Consider the following 13,056-nt stretch of genomic DNA (forward strand, 5'->3'; position numbering starts at 1 on the left):
TCTCCGGGCTTTGGGCTGCCCTTTTTTAGAAGCTTGCCCCCCAGAATCTGTTGCAGATATCCAAACACTGCTGCAGCAAAAACTGCAGCCAGAAGGCTACAACCCCAATTCATATCCTTCTACCCCTGTGGAAGAAAACCAGTTATTGTTCAGGTTGCCCTCCGATGGCACCCAGGGCCCACTCAGATCTTATAATTTGAGTGGGGCTGGATGCAAAGTCTAGAGGCCTGCTTCTGGGCACCCTTCCAAATGGCACCTGAGCTGAAAGGCCTGTTGAAGGTGCAAGCACTCCACTCTTTCGCTCCCAACACCGCCCCCCCCCCCCTCCAATTTGGAGATTCCTTGGAAACGTAAAATGGGAAGGAGCCACCCGCAATGGTCTCTGCTTTTTCTTCTCTCTTACCCCTGGGAACTGAGCATTTCCTAGGCACATAGAAAAGGATAATCTTCCCCATTAAGTTTTATGGAAGTTGAATGGAAAGGAAAATAATGAAAATTCCATACAGTAAGCATGGGCTTCCTCATTGAGGGAAGTTTAATATTCATATACAAAACTCCAGATTTTTTTTCTTCCAGTTTTTTAATTTCCAACCTGATGCTGCTTCAGTTGTGTGTTTTACATTTCCCTTGTTGCATCTGTCAACTCCATGTTACTTTTCTGGTCAAAGAACCAAGGCTGTAATTCAGAACAATCAATTAGGAATAATCAAAATAAAATGGCTGTACAATTGTGAAGTTTCATGAAGACAATGTCCTTGGTGACTTTTTAAAAAATTATTTTCCTTCCTTTAAATGTGAGGACAGCAATTCCTATTTGTATATGGATTCTTTGTCTTTCAAGGATTAAAAATAACAATATGCATGCTTAGCTTAGTAATTGAAGCACTAAAATGGAGTTAAGTTATATGCTACGTGCTGAATGCCTCACTTGGTTCAGTCAAGGAGTATACAGACAAGAACTCAATCCCAAGTCTACGCTGAGCTAACTGTTCTCAGCCAGGATAGCAGTAGGGATGCTTCATTTGGTCTTGGAGTCCCTGTGTTAGGGATGAGAATATCAGCCATGGTTCTCTCTTGCTGACAATTCCACTGGAAATATGTGTGCATACAGGGTGAGGACAGGGTTGGGCTCAGCTGAAGTGTCCTCCCCTTTCCTTCTGAATAGCTTGTTGATAGTCTCTAGCCTCACACTTCATAAATGGCCATTTAGGTGAGGTGTTACAGGTTCCTGGCACCTGTCAAACCAAATGTAAGCAAGGAGCCAGTCTCTTTGGAAATTGGAGATGGGAGAAAAGAAAATGTAGCCAAAAAGTAAAAATCTGGCGCTTCAGTAGTAATTGGCTCTTTTTATAAAACTTTTGCTAATACTTTTTAAAAAAAATCAATTGACTTAATCTCTCGAGCATTAGCAGGATTGCATTTTGGAATCCGAATTCCAAATTTCTAGGCTATCCATCAATGCATTTAATGCAACTTTGGTATTTATGATTAAAATAAAGTGGGGAAAAAATGAATCTAGTAATTGCCACGGATAAACATTGTAGTGTTAGTTTAAAAAAGCTTGGACCAAAATTAAAAATATTGTTCATATAAGTGATACTGCAGTAGAACTTTGCTTATCTGCATTAACAGGCATCTTTGTGATTGTGAAAACAATGCAATTATTGGATAATTTTATAAAGGTATTTTTCTGCTATAAGCTATGACCCATATCAACAAGTGTGAAGTAATTTTATTCAAAGATTGTTGAATAGTGAATGAAAGCAAAGTGGCCCTAAGCAGTTAAGTTTGAAATTTTTTGGCACAAAGTTATGTTTCCTGTGACAACTAGTACCAGCCTCCGGCTGGGAGGGGTGGAAAACATTGTATAGTGGCTCACATTCACAGTAAATGTGAGCCTATATTACAGTGGTTTGTGCACTGCTGTCACAGTGCAATTAATTTTTTCTTGTAATTTTATTTTAACTTGTACTCATATTGTGCAATTCCCAGCCCTCAAACAATATACAGATGGACAAAAGCAAAATACTGCGGATGCTGGAAATCTGAAATAAAAACACAAAATGCTGGAAATACTCAGCAGGTCAGGCAGCATCTGTAGATAGAGAAATGGAGTTAACCTTTCGGGTTATTGACCTTCCAGCATTTTCTGTTTTAATATACAGATGGAGGCTGTTGTACGCATATTACCAGTTTCAGTAGCCCCTATTAAACTGACAGCTACTGCTCCAGAAAATTCCTTTAACAACATCACTACTCTCGTCCCTCTTCCCTTCCGCTTAACCCTTCTTCTTGGATGTATAATGAAGACATTCCCCTATCAATCTGTGGGGTGGAGCAGCAACAGGATCCATGTAGGACTTTGAGCTGCTCAAGAAATCGGGAAGCAAGCGCTGGCGTGCATTGTGGTCACGGGTGGGCAGCGTGGGCACAGGTGGGTGGCGTGGTCACGGGTGGGCACTATTAATGTTTATTTATTGAGTTGATGAGATTTAATCAAAGAAAAGTGAAAATATGAGGAGTGTGCGCTTCATGGGAAGGCAAGCCATGCATATAATTAAAGACATGATAAATCAGTGTGCTCATAGGCAATGTCCTACTGTATGAAATCATAAACACTGGCAGTCTTGGCTTGTGAAGTTCACTTAAAATAAATAGCTGGACAAAATATGCAAAGCTCTTGTCACTGATTATTTGGGCTGGGCATACATCAGAAAATTCTGTGTAATAACATAAATAACCTGATGAACTCCTGTGGCTCTGTAAACATGTTAATTTGACAAGTCCAATTCCAATTGAAAAAGACATTTAAATGCATGAAATATAACATGCATGTAAGTCATCTTTGCTAAGCCTTTTTTTTCTGCAAGGTTTAGGGGGAAGGGAAGGGTGGAATCTTGCTCTGCTTTTTAACATAGTTAGCTTTATGACATAAGTTTCCACTCCCAAAATCTATTTAGAAACAATTCCAGCAGAGTTCCTTTGTACTTTTCAATAGCTGGACACCAGTGATTTCATGGCAAACTTTCAAATACATAGTAGTAATGCGCTGGGTAGCAATAGTGCCAAGCTTTATAAAAACAAATATAACCATGTGATTGTAATATATTGTGCCAAAGTCAGATTACGGTTATTCAGTTATGTCTGTTTCCCCTTTGTCGAATTGGCCAGCAGAATCCTTTTTCACATGATTGTGCAGATGATCCTTGAATAATTACTTGGAAAATTATTATTCTTTTGCCAAGCTATTCAGATTTGATAGTTAATATTTTGGAAATATTTTTAGCAGTGGTAATGCCATGTAATACGCATGGTTGGATGGTGTTGCATGTCGTGTTCAGGGAATGTCTGTCACTGAGTATGGAAACATTGTTTCTGTTTATGTCACTAGGTATTGGCCTTTTTCTGAATGTTATGTTGCAGTTGCATAATGCACATTGTCTGCTGGCCGCACACAAGGCAAAAAATAAAAACTAGAAGTATATTTAAACAATAGATGCCACGGAGTTCAGTGGCAAGATCCTAATTCTGTTCAATGATAATTAAAAACCGCTTGCTCTTCATTGTCACAGTGATGATGTCCTCTGAACTCCTTGATTATGTTAGAGTGTAATCATGTACCTCAGACCTGGGGATACATTATTCTTTGTTTATTACATGGCATTTATTTCATTATGAAACTAACCACTGAGCAAAACAAATCTTGTCTGTTGAATTGGTTTTGGATTCAGTCCTAAAAGAAGGTTTAAATGAAGCAGACAGTAAAAAATGTGGCGTGTATTAAATTGTATGTCTAGATTGGTTACAATGTGTAAATTTAAAATGATAATACCAATTTATGTATTGATGTATTTAATTTTTTTGGAATATATATGTCAACCGTAATTTATGTTTGTGTTTTTTGCTGCTCTATTCTACAAAGTGCCCATTGCTGGTGAGTATTGTATTTTGCAAAACAACACAGTTATAGGTAATACAGGATGTGTAGAAACTGTGATATGGTCAAGTGTATGTTTGTCAATGAGTTCTGCCTTTATACTGTATCAGATATGGGGACTGTGAATCTGTGACTATTTGGGTAAATGTCACTATTGAATTACAAATGATGTGTACCAGCTGTTTGAACTGATCCTTGCCTTTCACTCTTAAATCTATTTCACGTTTTCCCTGGAATGGAGTGCTCCACTACTGCAATGTCCTCTCTATTCTTGAGTGGTCAGCAGATAACTGTCCAAACACAGTGAGTGAGGAGAACTGGTTTGAATAATCATCTAGATTGGCGTTCAGATTTAGATTTTAGGAAAGAAAGTCTTGCATTCTCCTGCAGAGCATTAGGCTGTCAGCAATATTGTGATACTGGGTAGATCTTATGATAAATGGATGCAAGCAACATTTATATATTTTTTTAAATGGTCAAGTACATTTCCTTGTAGGCATGCCAGACGTAGGATTATGTTGAGCCATAAACTTGCTTTTAATGGAAGTAGAAATAAATGTTAAGTGAAACATGCCTAATAGTGAATAATGCATATTTCCACATCAATTCTTGGTTTAGTCCTGAAGCCAAGACCATCATGTTGTAATATCTTTCAGAAAAAAGTTTCATACATGTATATGTTAGAACAAAGCTTATGGAATAGAACTCATTTGGGTATTTTGTATGTACGGGACTGGGCCTTTTCCAATAAGGGGTCTATAATTGAATTTATTTAGCCATGTTTAGGAACTTGGGGATTGGATTAATTTGAATTGTAATTTTCATTATGCTTATCCAGTAGAAATTTTCCAGGTGGAAGGATTAAGTGAATCAAGACTTCAATCACATCTGCCTCAATGTTTTTTGTTTCTGTAAGATTGCTTCAAGTCACTCAACAAAAGGACAACTCTAAAATTGCACATAATTTACCTCCAGTATAGGATCGTGTATCAGAAATGCATGGGAAATTGCGCACTTAATAAATTCTTCTTCTTTTCCTAGATGAAAACCACACTGTGTCAGCAGAGTCGAGCAGGTTATTAGATGTTCCCCGTTATCACTGTGACCCTGCAGAGTCTCCATACCAGACTGGCCAACTGCATCCTGCGATTCGTGTTGCTGATCTATTGCAGCATATCAACTTGATGAAAACATCAGAGGGCTATGGTTTCAAAGAGGAATATGAGGTAAGACTATTGTAAAATACTCAAATAACGAAATAATGAAATCATGTGTACCTTGAAGCTGAGCTTTCTCATGAAACCAGAACCATGTCAGGGTTCAGTAGAAATATAGAGCTAGTAGTCTGTAGTAATATTTCATTCTGAAACGTGGCTGACTTAATATTGTTTATTCTACTTGAAACTTAAATCCTTCAACCTAGCTTTAAATAATGCTGTTGAATGGTAGGTGTTAGTTATAAATTTGGGTCTGCCATAGATACCTTCTCGGGTTCGGTGGCATCAATCACTCTTGTAAGCAGTCTGAGAATCTTACTTTTTTACAAGTTGACTGACACTGCCTGTTATCTGTGAAACAATGAAATTCTCTTGTGATCTGGATAGGATCTCTGCCCCAGAAATTGGTCTACTTACCGCCACCCGTTAGCGCCAGAATCCTGAAAAAAATGGTAGCCGCCGCTCTAACGCCTACCACTGGCGCGGGACTTGGCGGCCATCATTTTGGTGAGGGCCATAGCGCTGCCATTAGTAGCACTGGCCTTGGGCATGCAAATATGGAGAGCGTGATGTTGCACGCCGACTTAACGCCACACTCTGCGAATTTGGACCTTTGTGCTGAGTTTAGCGCTGGGTCCTAAGCTCGCTCTGAAAAGCGAGTGTGCAGCAGACCGATGGAGATACTGTCAGGACTACTTAAAGGGGCGCACACATCTTTCAGGTCGGTTTGCATTTAAGCTTTTGGACTGGATTTTTTAATGTTTTATTGAAGCAGTGGCTTGGTGCAATACATGTTAAAAGTTTTTAATAACAACAACTTGTATTTATATAGCGCCTTTAACATAGTAAAACATCCCAAGGTGCTTCACAGGAGTGTTATAACAAAAAATTTGCCACCGAGCCACATAAGGAGAAATTAGGGCCGGTAGAGGTAGGTTTTAAGGAGTGTCTTAAAGGAGGAAAGAGTGGTAACGAGGTGGAGAGGTTTAGGCAGAGAATTCCATAGCTTAGGGCCAGGGCAACAGAAGGCACAGCCACCAATGGTTGAGCAATTATAATCAGGGATGCTCAAGAGGGCAGAATTAGAGGAGTGCAGATATCTTGTGGGGTTGTGCAGCTGAAGGAGATTAGAGATCGGGCGAGGCCATGGAGGGATTTGAAAACAAGGATGAGAATTTTGAAATCGAGGCGTTGCTTAACCGGGAGCCAATGTAGGTCAACGAGCACAGCGCTGATGGGGGTGAGGGACTCGGTGCGAGTTAGGACACGGGTAGCCGAGTTTTGGATCACCTCAAGTTTACGTAAGGTAGAACATGGGAGGCCAGCCAGGAGTGCGTTGGAATAGTCAAGTTTAGAGGCAACAATGATGAGGGTTTCAGCAACAGATGAGCTGAGGCAACGGCAGAGATGGACAGTGTTACGGAGGTGGAAATAGGCGGTCTTACTTATGCTACTGATATGTGGTTGGAAGCTCATTTCAGGGTCAAATATGACACCAAGGTTGCAAACAGTGTGGTTCAGCCTCAGACAGATGTTCGGGAGAGGGATGGAGTCAGTGGCTAGTGAACGGAGTTTGTGGCGGGGACCGAAAACAATGGCTTAGGATTTCCCAATATTTAATTGGAGAAAATTTCTGCTCATCCAGAACTGGATGTCGGACAAGCATTCTGACAATTTAGAGACTTTGGAGGGGTCGAGAGAAGTGGTGGTGAGGTAGAGCTGGGTGTCGTCAGCGTACATGTGGAAACTGACGCTGTGTTTTTGGATGATGCCACCAAGGGGCAACATGTAGATGAGAAATAGGAGGGGGCCAAGGATAGATCCTTGGGGGACACCAAAAGTAACGATGTGGGAGCAGGAAGCGAAGCCATTGCAGGTGATTCTCTGGCTACGATTAGCTAGATAAGAATGGAACCAGGCGAGCGCAGTCCCACCCAGCTAGACGACGGTGGAGAGGCGTTGGAGAAGGATGGAGTGGTCAACCGTGTCAAAGGCTGCAGACAAGTCAAGAAGGACAAGCAGGGATAGTTTACCTTTGTCACAGTCACAAAGGACGTCATTTGTGACTTTGATGGGAGCCGTTTCAGTATTTTGGCAAGGACGGAAACCTGATTGGAGGGATTCAAACATGGAATTGCGGGAAAGATGAGCACGGATTTGGGAGGCGACAGCACATTCAAGGACTTTGGAGAGGAAAGGGAGATTGGAGATGGGGCGGTAGTTTGCAAGGACGGAGAGGTCAAGGGTTGGTTTTTAGAGGAGAGGGGTGATGACGGCAGATTTGAGGGAGAGCGAACCGTTAACAAGTCAGCTAACATGGGAAAAAGAAAGAAACACATTGCATTTATATAGCACATTTCATGACCACCGGACGTCTCAAAGCGCTTTACAGTCAATGAAGTACTTTTGAAGAGGAATCACTGTGGTAATGTGGGAAATGCAGCAGCTGATTTGCGCTCAGCAAGTTCCCACAAACAGCAATGTGATAATGACCAGATGATCTGTTTTCGTTATGTTGCCAGAAAAGGAAGTTGGGTGTTCAGCAATTTGGTGGGAATAGGGTCGAGGGAGCAGGAAGTGGGTCTCGTGGACAAGATGAGCATGGAGAGGTCATGAGGGGAGATTGGAGAGAAACTGGAGAAAGATGTGAGTTCAGGGAGTGCTGCTGGATGCTTGCAAGGCCTCAGATGGTAAAGGAAGGCCTCAGAGGACAGAAAATGCTGGAAATATGCATCAGGTCAAGCAGCATCCATGAAGAGAGAAACAGAGTTCACATCTCAGGTCGAGATGCTGCTGACCTGCTGAGTACTTCCAGCATTTTCAGCTTTATTTCAAATTTCAGGCATCCGTTCGCAGAGGAAAGAGGAGGAAGTAGAAGGAAGGATGCAACCCAGACAGCCTTTTTCTGGCTGGGATATCCGGGATGGAATCATCCGCCTGCGGTACCAGTGACCACAACCCCAATTCCCCTTTCAACTTTGTCCTACACCTTACCTTCCCTCTGTTACTGACCATCACAGTGTCCTCTTGGCCACAATGCTGAGATAAAAGCCACCACAAAGCAAACCTTCCAATCCAGCTTTATACATCTATCCATCCAAGAAGACATCAAAGAATCAACTTATCACCCTTATGCATTCCCTTAGTGACTGTCTTGTATGTGCCTTTGCCTATCTTACTGATGTCACGCAGTGCTACGCCAGTGGCTGCTGCATGGCTGGTGGAAGACTGCTCACTTTCATTGGGGAACACTGCAAATGGCATTGCAGGTTGATCTTGAGGAGCTGGTGGCTGGGAGTGCGAAATCGAGTAACAGTTTATTATTTTTCTTCTTCACTCTCCTCTCCCTCTTCTTGGTCAACCACTGGCTGGGCAGGCTGCATTTCTTGGGTGTGTAAAATGAGGAAGGCACAAGGGTGGAGTTGTGGTGAGGCGAGGGTGGGAAAGCAAGAGGTGCATGCGAGATGGGGGTTACCGTATGAGGATACCAACATCTTGTATCCTTTCAGCCCCACCGCTGGCCAAGGGCTCAAGAATGGCCAGCATTGTCTCTTCCAAGAAGGTGAGGTGAGGCTAGGAATGGGAGATGTGCCTCGTGATTGGTACAGATTATTGGTAGGTGAGTGATGGCAGAGTTGGTCATGCATTGAGCAGTGTGGGAGGCTAGTGATGCAGTTGGTAGGAGACAGCTTTTGAAGATGCATTCACTGACCTTGACCACTGGTCTGAGATCATGCAGCTTCTTTGGGCACTGGAGCCAGGTCGTGGGAGGCGACACTGCTGGCAGTGATGGCTTCGGTGATCTGGTCCCACATCGTTCTTTCTGAAGACCTCATGGCCCCTGTGGGTAGAGGACCTCTCTTGCAGTGTTGACCCCCTGCACAAAACTGGCGTGCTGTGTGCGAGACCCTGGGTGCCCCTTCCCTGGCTTGCTGAGCCATTTGTGTTAGTGCTAAAGCACTTTTCCCGTAAATTCAGCAGGTAGCTGAGCTCTAAGGGCTAAAAACTGCCTCTTTTTAAATGATTTTTATTATTTTCATTTTAGATGGCAGTTCCCCTTTCTAACATGACAACCTTGCTTTGTGAAGGAATAAGCCATAGAACCTGTTCAGAAAAAGACACCATTCTATGAAAGAATTCTGGCCTTATTAAAACATGACAAACTGGGTCTGGAAATCTAGAAACCGAACTATGAAAAAGCTGTGAAAGCATTCTGGCTATAGAGATAAGATAGTTGTTGACACTGAATCAATAACCTTATTGAAACAGAAGGTTAAAGGCTCCGGTAGGCTGAACCTTTTGGAATGAAACAATGGTTCACCCTGGACAAGGTGTTCTAATTTACACTTCGTAAAGAAGCACATAAAAGTAAGAACCATCTGCCTTCGTAAAAATGACATCAAGTAAAAAACACACCTGCCGTAACACCGTTTTTTATGGTAAAGCCTGAGAACACCTAGAGAAGAGACATAATTCTGTAATGCTACCAGCTGAGGTGACTAAGAATTGCAGGAGTCAGCAGAAAAATGACTAGAGCTAATTAGCTTACATCGGCAGAAAACCTTAAAGGAAATACCACTGGAAAAGGGTATAAATATTGAACTCTCAAATGGGATAACAGACTCGCTGTAATCGGGCAAAGCAATTCTCAGCTTCAGAGGCGGCTCTGTAAGTCTCCAACTCTTTGTACCTTGGGGATCAAAGGTATTTGATTTTGGTGGATATCCTGAATAGAACTTTAAGAACTGTAAAACTGTAGCAAAGTTGAGATTTGAAAGTAAGGTTCACTGATAAGATTGTAAGCTTTCTCTTTTTGGAACTGTTAATGCAGCAATTGACTCACCAACTGTAAACTGCATGTCGGTTCTTTAATAAATCTATATATTTTTAGAATTGTCTCGACTTCTGTATTAAACTCGCAAACTCAATCTCTGTACACACTTTTTGGTGAGGAGTTGCAGAATTCTGGGGGAGTTTTCCGGACCCTCATAATATCCGGAACGTTACAGTCTAGCTAAACTTATTAAAAGTGCTATCTGGAGGACGGTAACATTTTCAGGTTGTTCCTTTCCTTTAGGGAGAGATAGTCCGGACCTTTAGACCCAATCAAGCATCTTTAGGATTCGGCTACCTCAAACTTGAGTTGAAAGTGAACGTCTGAGGAATACGCCTGATCTGGGGTAGCCCTAAAGGAGCTAGGACTAGTAATTATCCCTTCAGCTTTAAGAGAAGGCTGTTCTTGCTGCAATGACAGTACGGCCTTGCTACATTGGACCTCCTGCTGAGACAACGCCAGGAGAACCAGCCTCGCACAGTGAGCTTAATGCTGGGCTAATGTTAATTACCAAGCAGCACCAATATACTGGAGGGTGGGCCATGTGACGGCGGATCACAATACTTCTACAAATCTTATTGGGTTTACCTTATAAAGGTTGGGTACCCAATACTTGAGTATATTTGCTTGTGGTTTTGCGCCAGCAGCTGTTGTATCAGAAGCTCCAAGAACCAGGAGACCACCCGTGAGCAGGCCAAGATGGGAAACCATTCTCTCTATCTCTTCCCCTCTCACCCACCCCCCCCGGCCCATCTCCATCTCTCCGTGAGCCACCATTCCACAATCTGCATCTCTCCCCGAGTCCCCAGTCTCCGTTTCTTCCCCGAGCTCCCAGTCCCCAGTTGCCCCATTACCCCAGTCCCCAGCCGCCCTCTTTCCCCATTCCCCCAGTCGCCCTCTTTTCCCATTCCCCCAGTCGCCCCCTTTCCCCATTCCCCAGCCGCCCCCTTTCCCCAGTCGCTCCCTTTCCCCATTCCCCAGTCGCTCCCTTTCCCCATTCCCCAGTCGCCCCCTTTCCCCATTCCCCAGTCGCCCCCTTTCCCCAGTCCCCAGCCGCCCCCATTCCCCGGTCCCCAGCCGCCCCTGGTCCCCAGCCGCCCCCTGTCCCCAGCTGTCCCCGGTCCCCAGCCGCCCCCTGTCCCCATTCATAAGAACAAAAAACGTAGGAGCAGGAGTACGCCATTTGGCCCCTCGAGCCTGCTCCGCCATTCAATAAGATCATGGCTGATCTGATCTTGGCCTCAACTCCACTTCCCTGCCCGCTCCACATAACCCTTGACTCCCTTATCTTTCAAAAATCTGTCTATCTCCACCTTAAATATTCAATGACCCAGCCTCCACAGCTCTCTGGGGAAGGGAATTCCAAAGATTCATGACCTCCTGAGAGAAGAAATTTCTCATTTCCGATTTAAAATGGTGCCCCCTTATTCTGAATATGCCCCCTAGTTCTAGATTCCCCCCGCGAGGGGAAACATCCCCTCTGCATCTACCCTGTGAAGCCCGCTCAGAATCTTATATGTTTCAATAAGATCCCCTGTCATTCTTCTAAACTCCACTGAGTATAGGCCCAACCTGCTCAACCTTTCTTCATAAGACAACCCCTTCATCTCCGGAATCAACCTTCGTGAACCTTCTCTGCATTGCCTCCAATGCAAGTATATCCTTCCTTAAATAAGGAGACCAAAGCTGTATGCAGTACTGCAGGTGTGGTCTCACCAACAGTTGTAACAGGACTTCCCTAATTTTATACTCCATTCCCTTTGCAATAAAGGCCATCACTCCATTTGCCTTCCTAATTACTTGCTGTACCTGCATGCTAACTTTTTGTGATTCGTGTACAAGGACCCCCAGATCCCTAGTCGCCCTCTTTCCCACTATTGCCCAAGGTCATCATTACCCCCATTTCTCTACTACTATCCCTCTCACAGATAAAGATCAAAGGGTTTTCTAATGATGAGAGATGTTTTCCAGTTATTCAGATAAGCTAACAAATTGCTTATTGTTTAGTCTCTGTGAAAATTAACTTCCAATTAGCATTTTATCCACTTTTTGTTTGACGACTGATCTCCATCCCAGCATAGCACTGTCCCAAGAAGCAAAACCCATTAATGTAAAAGCACATTTTAAAATAACTCCTATCTAGATCCTTTCTATGGAAAATGGTCAAAACATTTCAGACCGTGACCTAGTGCAGAATCTAGGTTACCTGACACATCATTCTAATATATGTGGTGAGCCTGGCTGAGATTGAAAGTCCTTATACAGGTAGACTATCCTTTATCCGAAAACCTTGGGACCAGCTGTGTTTCGGTTTTCGGAATTTTTCGGATTTCAGAAGGTTTTCATCTCTGTATCTGACAACAAACACTGTTGCTTAGCAACAGCTTGTAAACACTCGGGCCCTGCCTTGGAAGCGTCTCTGAAGCTGTTGCTAAGCTACAGAGACTCTTTCCATAGCCTGACTGTTTAAAAAAATGCTAGGGGAAGAAAAAAAATGCTAGGGGAAAAAAAAACTAACAAAACAGCTGCTGATTTCTGCCGTTAGATCGAGGTTTCCGGCTCCCCCTGCTCCGTATCTGAATTCCTTGACTTAGCGGGGGTCTGGTGCTCGACTGCCGCCGCCAGTTGTGGGAAAGCCGGATATCGGCTGACTCCTACACTAAGCTGGCCCGCAAATCAGGTCGGCGGTGGGGGTGGGGGGGGAAGAAAAGACTATCGGACGGGCCGCTGCAGCTATTGGACTGGCCGCTGTATTGTTGGGTTCACTCTCCCGGTACCTCCTTCACACTGCCCGGCTCGGCCTGCAATCGCCTACCCAGGAGGGAACTCTGTGACCCTCTGCCCTGCTCACAGGGAAAGGCAGAGCTCCCGGACCACTCCTGTCATTGTTGGCGCCACTCGGGTCATGTCGTGCGCACGACTTACGCTCCTCAAAAAAACTTTAGGTTTTTAGAGGTTTTCGGAAGTGCGGATAAAGGATAGTCTACCTGTACAACCAAAAATTAATTTCTTGGGTCTTGAGCAAGGTGTTAAATAAATTGTTACATACGGCAGTGAGTTACAGATAT

At 43.6% G+C, this 13,056-nt stretch overlaps 1 protein-coding gene across 8 annotated transcripts in view; it reads left to right on the forward strand.

Moving 5' to 3' along the window:
* The window catches only part of ptprk (protein tyrosine phosphatase receptor type K), a 702,201-nt gene that overhangs the window by 632,438 nt on the left and 56,707 nt on the right, over window positions 1–13,056 (forward strand). For all 8 annotated transcript variants that reach the window (XM_085997159.1, XM_085997160.1, XM_085997163.1 and 5 more), the window contains one exon: window positions 4,979–5,163. In XM_085997159.1, the coding sequence (XP_085853285.1) occupies window positions 4,979–5,163 (185 nt within the window). The remainder of the gene's footprint in view (window positions 1–4,978; window positions 5,164–13,056) is intronic.

The sequence above is a fragment of the Somniosus microcephalus genome, chromosome 9 (genome assembly GCF_052327205.1).
Source record: "Somniosus microcephalus isolate GS21.2 chromosome 9, FLI_Smic_1.0, whole genome shotgun sequence".
NCBI classification, from domain to species: Eukaryota; Metazoa; Chordata; class Chondrichthyes; order Squaliformes; family Somniosidae; genus Somniosus; species Somniosus microcephalus.